The sequence below is a fragment of the Phaethon aethereus genome, assembly GCF_964289735.1.
Source record: "Phaethon aethereus genome assembly, chromosome: 3".
Taxonomy (NCBI): domain Eukaryota; kingdom Metazoa; phylum Chordata; class Aves; order Phaethontiformes; family Phaethontidae; genus Phaethon; species Phaethon aethereus.
This window is the reverse complement of record NC_138576.1, coordinates 52899336-52918123: the sequence shown is the minus strand read 5'-3', so window position 1 is coordinate 52918123 and position 18788 is coordinate 52899336. Positions and strand designations below refer to the sequence as shown.

Here is an 18788-nt window from a genome sequence, read left to right as displayed (position 1 = left end):
CAGCTTTAATTACTAGCTTTTAAGGACATACTCCAGTCATAATTACTTTGCAGGTTGCTTTGTTTTTGTAGGATGGTGAAGAAATATTGTGCAGAAGAATATATAAAGAAACATGCCAAAAGGTGCAGTAACCAAATCACCTTAAGTTACAAAAAATTTTCCTCATGAACTTTGGGAAAAAAAAAAGGATTTGAGATGCAGCATGAAAATAATTTGACATCGAAGTTTTCAAGCTCCAAAAGGTTCTGTACTGAATACATTAACTTAGTTTTAATTCATCGGAAAAATCCCTATCTTGAAATTATAGAAATATGCCTACAGACCAAGTAGCATATATGGCAAGTTGTGGAGAAAGGTTTTCCAGTCATGCCTAGGAAGACAGCACTGTATTTGCTTTTTATAAGGCCAAAAATATCCCTGAAAATGGTATTACAGAATATTGCCAACAGCTGAGTTCCCTATTTGAATGAGGGAGCTCTTTCTTCAGCATACAGCAAGCTCGGTACCTATTTTTTTTCTTCAGAAAGAAAAAACTTCTGGAACTAACTTTAACTAACTAAAAAGCTACTGGAACAATCAGGTTGCGATGTTCCCATGCCAGAACCTTTTTGCCTTTCCTGCTATTCCCCACAGAGTGACTAAATCCACCCACTCCACTATTTATTTCAGCCATCAACACAAAGCTCACAAAACAAGGGCAATCCAATCTCAAGGAAGTAACAGATTTGTGCAAGTGAGATCCTCCTCCCACTCGCCAGAGAGGAGACATTCCTTAGCAAATATGAGACTGTAAAAGATTTTTCTTTAAGGAGCTCAGTAAATACATGGGTTTAATTATGAAGTACTGAACAGAGGCTCGCTTGGAGTGACATATGGTGACAGCATTACATGTCTAGCCTAAGCCTGGGTTCCCAGACTTTGGTCATTACCACTGCTGCTACTGGCAATGATAGCAGCTGATCACAGACATGCTGAGGGTTTTGCTGGATGCTTGGGTAACATTCAAATACCACAGATTGAAGTCTCTTGTCTAGGTTAAAAAAACAAAAAAAGCTAGGAAGGAACTGATTAGTCACAGAGCTGTTGAACTAGTGTCCATATTGTGCAATAGCTTTGCATGTGTGAACAGCAAAAGGAAATGCATACCTAAAGATACGGGAGTGATTTTTTTAAAAAAGAAATTTGAAATCCTACAGAAATCTTAAAATTCCTAAGCTGAAAAATGTTAGTACTAGCACCTTGTGTAAAACATGGAGAGAACATGGGAGAAACCAAATCTCTCCTCAGATATGTTAAAAATTTGAAGTAAATTAAAATGATAGTTTTATGAGTTTTTCTTGGATAGACTTTCACTTTTCTGTCATCTATTGTATTCATTCTTATTGCCAAAAAGCCCAGACTACCAGAAAACCAGAAATGAAACTACACTAAACTAGTTATTTCACAGATGGGTCAAATATTATATAATACTATGCACATCCCAGTTCAAAGCTTTCAAAACCCACATACCCTAATGTAACAGAGCAGACATTTCTTTAAAAGGTTAATTGAAGGGCTAATACACCCTTGGGAAAAGGGGAGAGAACAAAGAGCACTGATAAGAGTGCAGTGTGCTTCAGGCTGACAGGGCTGTCTTATGCTTTCTTGGGGGAGAAGGAAATCTGTGATGTGTCTTGAGCATTAAGCCAGGATGGCCTGGTTAGTATTCATCAACGTGACAGAAAGCAACTGTTTTTGAAGATTAAAATCTCTAGAGAAATGATTCTGAAAGATACAATATTATGATAAATTATTAATAATTAACGCTAAATACAACCCAATGCCCATATAAAATCTGTACCAATAAAACAGAGGCTATTTAAGACATTTTACTTTGTATACAGTGATTTAGGTTTTGTAGGCTTCAAAAACAGTTTTCAAATATTGCAGTAGAGCAGGGCAGTAAGCTAGGGACAGTAATGCGCTATTAGACATTAAGAATGATTTCAAAGACATTGAAAGTATTACACAAAGATTTTGGAAGGGATGTTTCCTTTCACTGGACAAAAATGCTTAAGAACTATGATCTATACTAGACTGAGTGGCAGTATGCAAGAGTTTGCAGAGTATATGCCCAACTTCAACAGTTACCAGAAATTAGCAACAACAATAGCTGAGATTGTTCTGGTTCTACTTTACTGTGAAACATTTTAGCTACTGCATATATAATTACATAAAAATTTGTAGAAATTTAAATTCAGCTTTTCCTCAGCTAGCTAGAACTCAGTACACTCCGGTGTCCCATGTGCTACATATATTTTTAAAAATAAATGCTCTTCTCAGTTTGTTCATAATATACTTCAAGTTAAAATTCAAATTTTTAAACTTACCATTCCCAGACTCTTAAACTCTTGTCGTCAGATGTACTCACAAACCTTCTATTTTCATCCACAAACACAATGGTGTTGACAGCTCCCAAATGCCTATCATATTCCTGCACAATCTCACCACTTCGAATATCCCACTACAAATAAAAATGTCAGAATATGACCTTGTGTTTTTTTACTAAATGTCATAATGTTTAGAGGAAGAGATATCAAGTAGACATACCTGCACAATTTTCTTATCTGACATTCCTGCAACAAAGAGATTTTGTTTATCTTCGTCAGGATTGAACTTGACACAATAAGGAACCTTCCTGTTTGTGAATCTTGAAATACACTGCCCTGCAACAGAAAGGCCGTTCACAGTGCGTCAGATTGGAAGTTCTATGGGCTGATTAGTTCTTTGCAGATATTGATAAATAACATTAATTTTACTTTTACTTTACTAACAGCAGGAAATACTTGTTTTGAAGTCCTTGAGAGGATTAGAGGGTAGAATTTACCCTGCTCTTTGATTAAACTTTCTTTTGCATGTTTGTATGCACACACCTGTATCAACACATACTAACTGTTCCGCACCTTTACTACAGCTTTCCAAACAATGTAACTGCTCAATACATTGTATGTCATCAGGACATATCAAGGACATCAGGATTGGCCAGGATATTACAAGCTGACCACTGTCTTTGCAAAGCATCACTTTTTTAGGGTCAGAGGTCGTTTTGACGAAAGATTTAAACTCAGGCAAGAATTCCTCAATCCTAAGCCTAGAAAGGGATAACAGTAATCCAACTGCAAAACAAACCACTGCCCTCTTCTCAAAGCCTCAGCCATAAATACCCTGATTACATGTTACTTGTAACTTACAGGAATCTGTTTTAATCTGAAAGCTCAATACATTTTTCAGGTGTCTAAAAACTGAGTTCAGACTCAAGACTCAAAAATTTGACTTATACCTTTCTGGCTGTCACCTGTATAAGACTAGTGGCACTGCTGCTAACCAAAAAACCTAATGTCTTTTTCAAAACATGGAAACTTCCTGTCTTAGGAGCAGACTTAAGTTTAAGAGAATATTGACAAAATCTATCCAGCATCTTTGTAGCTTAAGAAACTATTTGCAGCAGAATGTTACAGAGCATGTCCCAGGCAGTTCTGCGAGAGCATCAAACCAACTCCCTATACCAGCAGCTCAATTTTCACCACCTTTTCTTATTTGGAGTGGTTTTCAAGTGCAGGTTAACCAAAAGATCAAGTGAAATAATTCTTCTAAATTAAGCATGTTTAGGTCTAAAGTGTGATTTCATCACATAATTTTATGCCTGTAAATGTAAACATGCAATTAACAGATTTGGTAAAATTTTGCCTTTTTCTGAAAATTGTTCTAGCATTACAAATAACAGTCAAACTTCTCAAATAAAAAGGTATGTGAAATACAGGTATATAGGTAGTGTCAACTGCACCATTCCACATAACAAGAAAACATCTAGGGGGAAAAAAAAAAAGACTATTCATCCTGAACACTTAACTACAAGACAATATTAAGGATAATTGGAAACAACCTGACTGATAATATATCTTGATATTCACTATTAATTAAACATAGTGCCAAATAACAGCATCTACAAATACAAGTCTACCTGTTTCAGTGTCCCAGAGTTTAAGATAGCGGTCATATGCAGCACTAAGAAATCGTGTTCCAGCATTATTAAAACAGATGTCTCGAACAGCTTTACTATGTCCTACAAGATAGAAAAAAATGCTATGATAAACTTTCATCCGCTCATGCTTAGAACTTAAGCAACTTAGAACTAACTTCCATAAACTTGGAAAAGATTACTCAAATTAAATGCTCCAGTCTTTAACAATGCAAGGAGAACAAGGAAACTGCTTATTGAAGTTCTTCACAAGCACTAGCAAAGAATGATTCAAGTGAGAAAGAAAATGTAACTCCTAAAGAATGATGAGAATAAAAACTAAAAATCCCCACACCTCTAAAGCACTGAGAGAGAAACAATAGCATGGCACAGAAGCAACCACTGCGCATCATTCAACAATTGATATACAAGCAGAACTTTAAATATTGTTGGCTTCAAAGATTGTTCTGGTCACAGTTAAGAGCTGCAAAGGAAGTTTTAAACGCTGTAATAACTGTCAACATCTAATGAAAAAGAGGACAGACAAACGACACAGGAGATACATTTAAAGGAAAAACATTTAAAATTAGAAAACAGATACAAAATATGGGAAATATTAGATCAGAAAATTAAGAATGTTTTCATCTGCTGTTAACCTTGCTACCCTTCAACCCCACTACTTTAATCTGACCACTGCATCAGACTTATAGGAGACCTCTTCAGTTAAAATACTGGCACAGGAACTTAAACATAGCAAAACAGCAGATGAATCTGGTTGATAATAAGGACCTTTCAGAAACAGTCAAGCTGTTCAGAAAGACCAGTCTATTGAGAGAGAACCTTTCTTGAGCCCATCATCTTTGCCACACTGCTGTCATCAGAAATACTAGGTGAAAAAAAAAGACTCTTTGTTGTTACTCAACATATATTCACTCAGTGTTCTAGAAAAGTTCCCATTTCAAAAGGAGAATCAGCTGATTTTGTTCTGCATTCAAGGCTGCTAGGAAGTTTGTATTTCTCTCTCTCTCAGCTATCTGCTTTAAAAGCACCTGTTACATGAACAAAGATGGCACCTGAATCTAAAAAAAAAAAAAAAAAAAAAAAAAATCCCATGCTTTTGCACTAGAAACTCAGACTTGAAGAAACCACCTAGGTAAGGTGGAATCATCAGACCATGAGATGTCCTCACTGCATAAATACGGAGGGCTGCTGTTCTCAACACGAAGATAGGGCAATTTAATTTCACACTTCTGCCTTTGGAAAGGAGTCTTGCATAACACATTGATGACTGCAATATACTAATGTTTTGTTATACATCAACATTAAATTGCTTGGAATAATGACAAAGTTTCATTAAAATCTTGCACCTTTTTCAATTCTTATTGCCAGATCATACTGAATACCATTTGCATTGGATGCCTACAGGTCCTCTCTGCGATAAATTAATAAGCTAACCTAAATCATATCCTTCCATGAAGTTGTTTTAAATATACATCAGATTACAGAAAAAGACTATTACCAATAAATGTTCGTAGACATCTTCGATCACCATATACTTCCCATAGCTTTGGGAAAAAAAAAAAGGGATGGGGAGAAAAGATGTCAATTGTTAAACAATAATGATGCTGAAATTAAATGCAAACATATATGGCAACATCTTTCAAGAAATTAATTACAAACATGACATCTACTGATTAATCACAACTACCTACCCAGGAACTCGCAAGAATGCTTTGTCACCTTCTTGTTAGCAAAACTCCCTTAAAATAACTAAAACTCCTACCCGATGTTCCAACTTTAAAGCCCTAAGGTTTGGCTAGTAAAAAAAAAAAAAAGACAACAAAAACCATCAGCTTTCCAATATGATGCATAACAGACTAAATGTAGGTTAGCTGAAGACCACGAATGCCTCAGTAAAACACTTCAGCAGAAACCTATTGCCACCTGTAAAACTAGACTTCATAGAAAATGAATGATTATAATAACAAAGGCAATAACCTGAGGAACTTGTGACCTTCTAAATGCTATTACTAGATTAACACTGTTCTAACACCCACAGTCCTTCACATTATTTCTTTGTTCCAAATATTTTGTAATTTAAAAATTTAATGAGAAAAACAAAGTAACCCAGGCAAAAGGTATTTGGTAGAAGTACCAAATGTTTAAGTATTCTAAAATGCATTGTCTGTATTCAATGATGATATAAAATATATACATATATTTTATATAAAAATAAAACAAACAAACAACCCCCCCCAGCAACAACAACAAAAAAAACAAAACAGAAAAATAACTCACCTTAATTTTGCAATCCATAGAGCAAGACAACAGGATATGCCCAGAGAGAGGAAACAATCTAACTGCACTGACACCCTATAAATAAGGACATAATTAAAACGTAAGTGGAGCATCTAGGTATTTCCTCAGTTCACTTGTCCTCTTTTCTAAGCAAAAAGCAAAAGCTTATCTTCATAAAATATACAGATGCTGTATCTTGAAAAGAAATAACCTACCCACATTCTACTTTAGAAACAGTGATGTGTTTTGAACAACTGTTACTGGCAACAAATTGATTCACTTCACCAGCTGTACATACACCTTCCTTCAACACTCACACTATTACTGTGGTAAATGGGAAAAATACAAATTGTGGGTTTGGGACACTGTTTCTGTATAACAAGACTTTTCAGGTGGGGCAGGTGATGAATTTTTCCACAAAAAGAGTTTCTGTCCAGCTCCATTTCTTATATATACTACCAGTGGCTTCTACCCACTGAGCTCAGATTCCCCGGGCACACCACTTTCCCATCTATCTGTATTTCAGGTACTCCTTGCAGAGGAAGTCCAAAGAACCGCCAAGCACTCATGGTTTGATGTCCCTTCTTTGCATGTCATGTCAATTACTCCATTCATATTCCACCCAGCTCCTCCCACCCCTGGTTGGAGCTGGGTGCTTTATTCTCCCTATTATTGTCTATTATATCCCCCAGCTTTTCCAGATTTGTCAGCCCATCTTTCTTTTGCTTCTCTCATCAATATCGTTATTCATGTCTTGTTTGAAGGGAGAGGCTACTTTATGCATCAGTTCATTCTAATAGGATAATAGGCAGAGGAGTGACTAGAGCTTTGAGGAGGAGATGTTATTCTGGAAAGCACTGATAGTCGCAGCTACAAGCTCTTTGATGCAGCATTCATTAAAGAAGAGTTCAGAGCTGTGACTCAACTCAAAAAGTGTAAAAGCTAAAAGTGTTCCCTGTGTCCTCCTTTCTTCCATCTTTCAGATATTATTAAGATGCTGTCCATTGCAGCATAGCATATTCCCTCAAGCAATACTGAAAATTAGAGACAAAAGAAGCAGCAAACTGAGTATAGGCTTTACAAATCTGATCAGTGAAACACTTTTTTAATACCAAAATTATGTATATAGTTACAGGTTCTGGCACAAGAAGAAACTGTAAATGTTAAGTAGCATCATCAAAGAAAACTTTTAACAAGGCAGACCACTCAAACGTTAATAGCTGTATTTGTGAATCCTGTAATCCTGATGCATCATAATCACAAAACCTATGTAATTTATAAAAAGTTAGATATGAAATAGCCCTTAAGTACTTTTACTACAAAAAAAAAAAAAAGCATTTTCAGGGATCTCTAGAATTACCCTTACTCTTATTCATGTGGTAGTTTAGGAAATAACTTCAAATCCTACAGAAGTCACTGAATAATAGTCCCTTTAAAGGAGGTCAGGAAGTCACTATGTTCATGAAAAAGTATATGCAGGCATGCAACTGCACTTGAGCAGGCAAGCACCTTGTGTGAGCATGTAATGCAACCATTTACATGCATAATGTGGTAAAGATGAAAATACTCCTTCCTTCTACTGATACTTCAGTTTTATAGAAGTTACGAGCTTCAGACACAAAGTGAAGTTTTTATGATGCACACTCACAAACACGACTTCCTACCTTTGTATGTCCAGACCACACATGGATTTGTTTCTTTGGAAGATAGCACTTCTCAGGCGGCACTGTAGAACGGAGATTAACTCCAACATCTTGAGGGACATGAAGATAAGATCTCCCCTGATAGTCATACATTTCCTTAACTGAAAAGGTAAACACAGAATTCTGGGAATCCAAAAGCCTGTATTTTAAGAGGCTGTAATGTTCGAAAGGCTCAACAGCCACACACAATTAAGGTTTCTCTCAACACAGCTGCTCTGCTGTGAAGGGGGGAGAGAAAAATACACTTCATAGGGTACAGATGTGGAATCTTATTTGACATCAGTTAAGCTCAAATTAAATCATTTCAGCAAAGTCTGCTTGGAATCTGATAATCTGAACATTAAAACAATCTCCCCTCTACACATCTTACTCATCATCAAACAGCAAGAGAGCTCCTCTGGCCAACAAGGGTTTGTTTACACTAACTGTACACAGGTTATAATGTGCAACTCTAACCCTGGCGTTTGCTTGCAATTCACATTGCAGCCAACTCTGGGCTGTGTCAGTCACGTCAATAGAATTGCAAATCAGAGAAAAAAGATCCATTTGCCCAGTGTGAACCAATATTGGTCATCAGTAGCCAACAGCTGCTCTTTTAATGGGATTTAAGAAGTGACTGGACAGCCAGACATGCAGGGATGCACTGTGCATGGAAAGAGGTATTTCAGAGCAGACTTGTGTTGGATAGCCATGACATTAAGTTGTGCACTGATTAAATTAATTTCTGTTTCTTGGATATTGTTATGGCAGTTTTGGTTGTACAAGTGACCTCCTGCACAGTAGCAATGTTTATGCATGTCTACAAAATGGCATATTTCCGGAATGTTTGTGTTTGAGAAGATTAAAGTTTATCCTGTGAGGTCTCTCACTGTGAAACTTCAGGTAGAGACCATGAAAAGTTGGATAAAAAAATATTCTATAGGAGGCTCAATGGATAAAATTTCAGGTTTGTTATGCTTGTCACTATTCAATAAATATTGTCACGATCTACTACATATAAACAGAATGAAGTACTGATGTCAGCAACACATATCTCATAGTCACTTCTTCTTTAATTCATGTAAGAAAGGATGATCCAAGCTTCTGTGTGTGAGCCTGGCTGTAGAAAGTAGTAAACAAAGAGAGATTTGGTTTACCTAACTATCTCTGCCAAGCAATATAAGGCAGGACTGTTTTGCATGCAGAGAACTGAATTAATAATTTCCGAAAATCACTTAATTTTACTTACTTACCAAACCATTTTCTTTGAAGGTACGACATGCAATAGTCTTCCACAGGGTAATTATTTGATACACAATAATTCATAGTATGACAGCAGAACATTTACATTAAGAATTGAGGAAGTATAAAGTCCAAGTGATTTTCTAAATTGTATGTAAGCCATAACTCAAAGCACTCCTTGCTAATGAAAGTACTGACACATAAAACTGCAGTAATTCTGAAGCTGAAACTAAGCCAAACTCATAACTTTAAAATGTTTGCTCTGTAAAGTAGGAAAGGGGTATGTATGTCTAGTACCATTAAAAATAAATAAATAAAACCAGTACCCTGAAACATGTCATTTCCGTGCTGCTCTTCACAGTATGAAGTGGAATTAGTCCAAGTTTATCTCTTTCACTGTCCTTTATGCTTATGCCTGTGAGCGCTGTTATCTCCACTACAGAAACATCAAGGTGCCTCAGCAGTTTTGCTGAGGCTATCTGCCATCCTTACTAATTAACATAGCAAGCAAGAAAACACAGTGAGCAAGAAAATGAGAACAGGCAGGAAGATGCCATTACCATGTAATATAGTCTTCTCCTCTCCAGGTTTATCATCTTCTACTTTTCCTCTCTTCTGCCTCTTAGCTGTTATTTCATCCAACTCCTTCTGTTCTTCCTGGAAAAATAAAACATGATCTTGAGTTTTAAAAATTCAGTGTTCAGAATCACAAAAGAAAAATCCAGAACTGCACTACTGTTTACTTACTATTAAGAACACATTTATTTGCTAAATAAGGTTAGAAATACTCTAAGCATCAAGAAAAATAGGAACTTTATCAAAACCAGGATAACTTAAAAAGCTACGTACACTGAAGAGAATTAAATATTATCTTTCTATTCATGGACTACAGTTAAGCATCACTGACTGAACAAGAAGGATGTTTGTTGGTTGAAGAGGGATTTGGAGGGGGAGGATTGTTTTTCTGTGTTTTTTTTCTTTTCTTCTTTAAACAAGTTTTACTTTCAGTTCATTTCAACCTGCTTCTGTTTATAAACACCTTTTAATCAGACTCTACACACTACACACAGATACAATTAATTTTATTTCCAAACAGTCTTGCAAATAATTGAATGCAGAATATTCGGAACACCTTGTTTGGACATATCACCTGAAAAGTTTCTATCACCCTGAAGCATAGCATGGATCTTCGGCATGGAAGAACTACTAGTGCAGCTCCATCTTTGTTAAAACCACTGCAATGTATTAACAATTTGTATCTATTGTGTTAAAGTAGTACTTACTTCTGATGGCTTGGCTACTTCTTTTTCATCAACATACTTTGCCCATGGTCCCAGAAAACCATCAATATTAGAGGCATCATTCTCCTTGAATTTCTTCCTTTTTTCAATTTTCCTTTGTCCTGTTTCAAACACTGTTAAACCTGAAGAAAGAAACGGTACACTGTCTAGCTAACACAGAATACATCATCATCGGTCATATCATAGTCAGTTTAAAAGAAAAAACTACCACCACCACTCCTTCCAATCCACACAGCAAAATGGAAAAAGCATTTGAGCAAAACTGGCCAAAGCATTGCAGTTAACTATGTAAAGTAACAGAGGAACCATGGTTTGTTAGAGTATTTAACCATGCATGTACCCATGCATTTTTAACAATAAGTCTGCAGACTGTATGAATACATCAATTTTCATACTTTAAATAGCACACTGTTTGAAAGAGTAGAGTCCTAACAATTGGCTTCTGATCCCACTCACCTCTAGTTTCTTAAAAAAACCCACCCCAAAATCAAAATAAGACAAGTGTTCCAAAACCCCAACTACAACTGCATATTCTAATTTAGGAAAAAAAATAAATCATAGCATCATAGAATAGTTTGGGCTGGAACGGACCTTTGAAGGCCATCTAGTCCAACCTCCTGCAATACGCAGGAATATATGCTACTAGACCAGGTTGCTCAGAGCCCCGTCCAACCTGACTTGAAATGTTTCCAGGAATGGGGCAGCTACCACCCCTCTGGGCAACCTGGGCCAGGGTTTCACCACCCTCATTGTGAAAAACTTCTTCCTTCTATCTAGTCTAAATCTGCCCTCTTTTAGTTTAAAACCATTACCCCTTGTCCTGTCGCAACAGGCCCTGCTTAACAGTCTGTTCCCATTGACACGGTCATCTGCCTCCAACCACTACCTTGCTCTTTCATATAAATGCTAGCTTTTCACAAATGCTGTGCCCTCAGAATTTCATTTGTGAAAACTATTAAACAATATAGATATGGGATGAAAAAAAAATTGAAGTTAAAAGATGTTAAAGTTATGACAAGAGTTTTTCAAAAGGTTGTATATACAATTATATGCAATTTTCAAACAATGTTTACCTATAGCATCAGTAATACTCACTCTTCTAGTGCAAAGGAGCCAAAAAGAGCTTTACATAAGCAAGGGGAAATAGACAATATAAAAATTTAAGTATTGAACATATGAAGGAACTGCACATAATGAAGAGTCTTCTTAAAATAAATTACTAAAATTCCATTATGAAAAGTTTTTTTTAATTATTTTTGGAATGATTTAATGTTAGCCACTTCTGTCTAATGTCTGTAGCTGCTATACCAAAATAAGTCTATTTTCTTTATCTGACTTTGGAAAGAAAAACTGAAATAACTTCGGATATATTCCATGGAAGCAGACACAAAACTAAAGAACCTTTTTATACACATGTGGATAAGATGTTAGAAAAAGACATGCAAGGGAAAGTATAACTGTAAAGTTTACACAGGTACAATTCTCCAATGCAAGTAAGTCATTTGGAGTGTTAAATATCTTGTATCAAAGTATTAATTACAAACCCCATGCCTCTGATAGTCAATCCTCCCAGCGGCACACTATGCCTTTACCATTTGGCAACCTTCCAGTGGTTTTTCTTTTCCAAATAACCCAAACAGCTTAACTCTGCTAAGCAGAGATAACATGCAATTCTCAACAGAATGCTAGAGGATGCATACGGAGTGATCAGTTTGCTACCGAGTAGGACAGTTAAGGCGATTAGCCCAACATACAAGTATCCTAATGCAGACATACCACAGTTTTAGCTAAGACAGAATTTAAGAGGACCAAAAAGCTCCGTTTTCAAACATACAGATCAATTCTATTCATGTAATGGCACATGCTAGGTTCCAATTACAAATCACAATTTGAAATTTAACATAATGATAGCCTGAAATATTTGCTACTTCAGGAAAACAAAGACCCCCAATATCTCTCTCATATTTTTACATTACAATTGCAAGACATCTTCATTTATTGTGTCTTTGGACATGGGTAAGTCCTTCCTTTGCCAATACCCATTCCATTTCTTAGTAAGGAAGAAACAGAAACAGTCATCATTTGCAAGTCATTTATATGAGATTCTGAATTATTTACCTTGATTTTTTTCAGCTTCTTCTACAGAACCAATATATTTGGTAGCAACTTCAGGGTTATCTATAGAGGGATCTAATGCATAACCTATAACAAGAGGAAAAACAAAATACTGTTATGTCAAGTTTTTTAGTTTTGTACAACTTTTATTACTCTCTCTGCCCCCTACATTCCATGATTTTTTCCCTGTTGGCTCTCAAGGAGGTAGGGATAGGCAAGGTTGACACTTTGAAATCCCATCCACTTTTCATTTGCCCTGGGTATTAGGATTACTACAAAGTATTACCATGAGGTCCTCGAGTATGCATTGCTGCCAGAATGCTTAAATTTGCACAAGATAGAGAGGCAAATAAATAGTAGAGTAGTCACAGGGAGCAAAGTCACTGAATCTTTCTGGTGGGAAGGGACCTCAGGAGGCCCCTGGCCCAACACCCTCCTCCAAGGAGGTCAACACAGAATTCAAATGGTTTTGTTGTAATGCAAACACTGGATTTTGAAATGCCATAGCAACCTCTTCCTGTTGTAACATGGCATAAGGAAAAGACTAGCTCAAAATCTTATGTGATTTTAAACAGCTGCCGCTTTAGCTCAGGGCACTGTTCCTTGGTTTGCAAAGCCAGTAAGTCACGCTGAAACCAGCCCCCTTGCTGCTGCACACAGAGAGCCCTCCGGCTTAGCAGCAGCCTCCGGTTCTGCAGCCTCCTGCCCTGCCCACTACCTCCTCTGGGTCAGAGTGAGTGCTACGCAGGTCTGGCAGCCCTGGGGATGGTAGCAGCTGGAAGGAAGAGGAAAGAGATGGGGGAAAAAATGAAAGCAAATCAACTTTTTTAGGGCTTTGTGCATATTCTGTCTCCTCACCAGAAATTATTTCATTCTCTGCCTGCCAGAGTCAGGAAAGCTTGTTCCCTCAACTTAAAAGCAGTTGCTTTAACTAATGTGGATGGTATCAGAGGCAGCAGCAATGGCCTTTAATTTTCGAAAGAATTAAGTATTCACATCTTAATCTACTCATTACAGCTATTGAGTCTTGTTAACAAAAACCACACAAAAAACCTGCTGCATTTACTCTTATAAATAATTTATAAGATGTATCAGCATTTCATAGATATTCAGGATATTTACAATTTTTGATACTGAGGTTCTCATTTTGATACACATATCTTGGTCTTTCTCCATTTCTCTTGAAGTGGATTATTTGTCTTATTCTCATAAGATCATGCTAACTCATCTGCCTTCCAAGGAACAGTGCACTGAACAGTTACTGACCACCACGACTTTTTTTTTTTTTTGGGAAATACTGCACCCTGGTGGACATATCACCAATTTTTATTAAATATTATTCAAGTGACAAAACATCCCTTGAGGATGCAATGAGAATTTCTCCATATCAAGAAGGAAAAAAAAAGAAAAACAGAAGAAGCAATGAAGATATTAAACCACCAGCAAAAGCAATCACACCCACAAAATTCAAAGAAATGCTACAGCATACAATCTCTCATATTTTGTTGATTCACAGAGACAGTCATGAACAGTGCGAGATTACTCAGTCCACCCCAGAGACTAACAGCCCATAAAAGCACTTGGATGCATACAAGTTGAGAACCTATCAACACTATCCCAAAAGCCAAGGGAGAGGATTTCCCCAACCACGTCTCAGACTACTGTCCTAGAAGATAGTCCCATTCATTTCTTTTTAAATACTGGAAAAAAAAATTATTATTGAAATCAGTAGAAGAGCCATTCCAAGAACACAGCAAGTGTTCCCGTACAAATGGAGCAATCCACCTGCAGACCAACTCTGGAGCTTCAATCCTGGTAAGACCCAGTCATGAAACGACATATGCTCCGATGCTCTGTAAATAAGATATATAGAGAGAAATATATACCAATGCCCTCCTACAAAATATAGATTCCACTATAAGCTTTTTTTGTTGTATGGCTTAGGTATCCTAGACAGTTATTAGGATTTACTTTCATGGACAACCAAATTGAGCAGACACTGCAATTAGATTTTTGCTAATTTAACTGCCTGCTTTTATTAAGCCACTATTTCAATGAGTTCTTTTCCAAGCTATAAGGTTTCTGTTAGAGAGATACTACTTTGGACTTATGTCAAAATCAATACAGTGGTTTACTTGTCCTCCAACTGTATTGACACAGTCTCTGGGACTCTATTTGCTCGGTACTCATAAAAGAGGGACAGTATTCTAATGAATAGGACCCCTGGGCCAAGCACAGCTTCCCATGGAAGTGAAGACTTCTTATAGCCGGGTTGAATTTGGTCCAGCATCATTCTCACAGAAAAGCTCTGAACAATTTCTACTTTCTCGTGGATATGTGAAAGAGAATCTCTTCTTTCTGGCTGGGATTCCTAAATGCAGCTGCAAAAGACAGCTTGCTTTTATCCTACACAGCTGGTATGCCATATAATGTGCCCTGACTCCTACGTCTCCTTCAGTTTTATTTAGTTAGATATTTCATGCTATGTTTTAGCAAGGAAAGGTACAATTCCACCTACGTCCATAATTCCAGTGCACCTGAAAATGCCTGGCTGAATAATCAGACTTTGATGAGCATTCCAGGAAGACAGCTAATTAAAGTATGTTTACACCATACTGTGCAATGCAGCGTACAGAGACCCAAGGTAGCTCAGGTATGCGGAAAAATATAGCTGGACTAAACCATTTTGACTGCACTGGCCTCTCCACAGAATCAAAGTAATCAGAGAATAAAGTGCCTACAATTGTAAGAGGTAATCTAGGTGTTGCATGTAACGTGAGTAGATGAAAAAAATCAGTAGTGTTATTTCCAAGTCAGAGTCATTTTAAGCTCTTAAAATATCAGTCTTACTGATGAAGTAATCCTATTATAACCAAGTTACTGAATACTCATAAAGAGCTTTGAGATTCATGGACAGAAGACTGTTTCTTATTAAATAAGACATTAATATCTTGTGAAGGAGAGATTTTAAAATACTAGATGCTGCATGAATGAAGCGGTTCACTTCTAGGATGAGTACTGATGCTGAAATAGCTATGAAACGATTTTTCTACCATATTCATGAACAGTTTGTGTGCAGCATGTAAAAAATAACCCATAATTTCGCTTCACACTGAAAATCTATATATGCCCACATAGTTAAGGAGAGCATATTGCCTTTTTTTAACAGCTCAAAAGGGAATTTTCAAGAAGAGAGACTGCTTCTGCTGAGGGTACAGACACAGAAGAATAAACAAATGTTCGTATTTTAGGACTTCCTAGTCATTTTAGCCATGCTCCAAGGACTATAACATTGGAAAAATAATGCTAGTTAAGCTTTTGGCCATTTACATCATAACAGCTTGTGAAGAGAAACTTGTTTTTCCAGAGAGAAAGCCTTCTCTTTAATAGCTGAAATTATATAAGAAGATTGCCTTACATCAATGGATTCAAAATAGGGTAGATTACCTATGACTGCACATGGAAAACTAGTTACCAATTAAAAAAAGTCAGACTCTCACAGAGCAGTTATTAATGGCTTTCCATCAAACTGGGAGAGGATCTTATATAATATTATAAAATGGCCTGCCTGCACTATTTTACCCAATATTTTTATGAATTATGCCACCAGCAAAGTATCACATACCTGTAAAACCTGCATCCAACACCAAAGACAAATGTGAAATATTTCACTTCAGCAAAGACATGCTGAATGACAAATACAAAAAAAAAGAAAATAACTGATTAGGTACAGGGGAGGAAAAAAAAAATACAGGCTGTGAGGGTAGTGGTGTAGATACACTTAACAAGTCTATCTGACTCCAATGAGGAAAAAACCACAACAAAACAACAACAACAACAAATCTGAGATTTATCGCAAAGGAAAAACTATATAAAGCATGGAACAGCACTGGGAAGGCCTAATCTAGAGTGTTGTGTCCAGTTTTAAGCAATGTATTTTAAAGAAAAATTTAGATAAAAATTGAGACTAACAAGAATGATAAAATGTTGGGGGTGGGCGGGAGGCCTAGAAAAGATTGAAAAAACATGCTTGTCAGTCTAAAGAGAGATGAAGGACAGAAGGTGAAAAACTGATGGATCTAAAGGTAGTTTCAATATGCGAAACATTAGAGATGACAATGACCCATGGCTTGATAGGGCTGCTGAAGGGAATATAAGAAATAGTTTAAATTTGCAGCACAGAAGGTTCAGGGTGGTATCAATAAAATCTCAACTGTTACATTTGTTAAAAAAATACAACCGTATTTATATGTTTATGCAGATTTTAAAACCATGCAAAATAGTATAAAGACAGGAATGCCCTTGAAGCAATTGTGAGATCTGACTAGATCACTGGTTTCAAGCTGTTGACTGTGGATACAGGACCTGAATATCCCCTGACTCCTTCTGGGGAGTCTGAAAGACAAAAGAAGCAAGTTTGCATTCACAGTAACAAGGGTTCCTTGGGGGTCAGGGACAAAATGACTGCTCAAGAAGCCAGTGTCTAAGGAAAAAAAAAAAAAAAAGAAAAAAAGGAAAGTCATAAAATCATAGAATGGTTTGGGTTGGAAGGGACCTTTAAGGGTCATCTAGTCCAACCCCCCTGCAATGAGCAGGGACAGCTTCCACTACATCAGGTTGCTCAGAGCCCTGTCCAACCTGGCCTTGAATGTTGCCAGGGATGGGGCATTCTACCACCTCTCTGGGCAACCTGGGCTAGGGTTTCACCACCCTCAGTGTGAAAAACTTCTTCCTTCTATCTAGTCTAAATCTCCCCTCTTCTAGTTTAAAGCCATTACCCCTTCTCACATCACTACAGGCCCTGCTAAAAAGTAGTCTGTCCCCATCTTTCTAATAAGCCCCCTTGAAGTACCGGAAGGCTGCAAGAAGGTCTCCCCAGAGCCTTCTCTTCTCCAGGCTGAACAACCCCAACTCTCTCAGCCTGTCCTCACAGGAGAGGTGTTCCACCCCTCTGATCATTTTTGTGGCCCTCCTCTGGACCAGCTCTAACAGGTCACTGTCTTCCCAGTGCTGAGGGCTCCAGAGCTGGACGCAGGACTCCAGGTGGGGTCTCACCAGAGTGGAGTAGAGGGGCACTTCGAGAGAGGCACCTCCCTCAACCTGCTGGCCACGCTGCTTTTGGCCTTCTGGGCTGCAAGTGCACATTGCCGGCTCATGTCCAGATTTTCATCCACCAGTACCTCCAAGTATGACTAGAATACAGTACCCCCTAGAATGACTAGAACAGTCTAAGATTTGGCTTTTCCTTTTGTGTATTATATGCCTGAATGACAATGTTTTGTATCCTAAAGAACAAAGACAGCAGCACATATCAGCATGTTGAAGTAGACAGATATCACAGAGACATTCTTGATAAAGAAGCTGAGGTCTGGTTGACCTGCTAGAGATCTGAGGATTGCATCTGGCATGCTCTTCCTCAGTTTTCCATGGACTGAAGGACAGTACAAAAGCAACTCAATTAAGCTATGGTATTTCTGAATTTGTGAATTTGTGTAAAATACATTCTAGAAGGGCAGCTCGTTCTCAAGAGGTTGTTTACTGCAAGGAGAAGCTGCAGATCTTAACCCTAATGCGGAAAACATCTTCAGTGCCTGTGTCAACTTTACTTCTCCAAAATCCTGGAATGAAGGGAACCTTATTGAGACGGATAGGTCTCATCTAGACTTAAAAGGTCGTTGGTACTGAGAAGGTTCAAAGAGTGCTTTTTGATTAAACAGTTGGGGATAGCCAATACTTAAAGAAAACCAAGCAATCTGGAATGACACACAATCTTAAAAAAGCCACATCCTCAAGCAAAAGGTAGCACAGAAATCTGAAACCTCAGATAATGGGGATAGCAATAAGCACAGAATCCTATTTAAACTGAGGGTGGGGAAATGGAAAACCCAAGCATGCATACGAAATGGCAGAGGCTAAAAATAATACATAGTGAAATTGGAGTATCTTCTTTTAAATTCATAAACTAATGTAATTGGTAGGACAATGCTGACATAATTGGATAGAATACACTCTTTACCTGGTAGAAAGAATACAGAAATAATGTGGCCATACCAGTGGGGAAAAAACATGCTATATGCTACAGAAAGCTTAAAGACAAATCAGATTAACAAGTTAATAGTGTTAACAAGCATTAAAGGATCGTTTGGATTGAAA

The 18788-nt window shown here is 37.3% G+C and overlaps 1 protein-coding gene across 1 annotated transcript in view; it reads right to left on the bottom strand.

Annotated features, from left to right (window-relative positions):
• Positions 1-18788, bottom strand: part of CDC40 (cell division cycle 40) — a gene marked incomplete at both ends in the record, with an annotated part of 42270 nt that overhangs the window by 6271 nt on the left and 17211 nt on the right. Inside the window, 9 exons of the mRNA XM_081997187.1 lie at positions 2370-2503; positions 2590-2705; positions 4001-4102; positions 5517-5562; positions 6296-6370; positions 7960-8099; positions 9780-9876; positions 10503-10642; positions 12639-12722. Coding sequence (XP_081853313.1) covers positions 2370-2503; positions 2590-2705; positions 4001-4102; positions 5517-5562; positions 6296-6370; positions 7960-8099; positions 9780-9876; positions 10503-10642; positions 12639-12722 — 934 coding nt within the window. The remainder of the gene's footprint in view (positions 1-2369; positions 2504-2589; positions 2706-4000; positions 4103-5516; positions 5563-6295; positions 6371-7959; positions 8100-9779; positions 9877-10502; positions 10643-12638; positions 12723-18788) is intronic.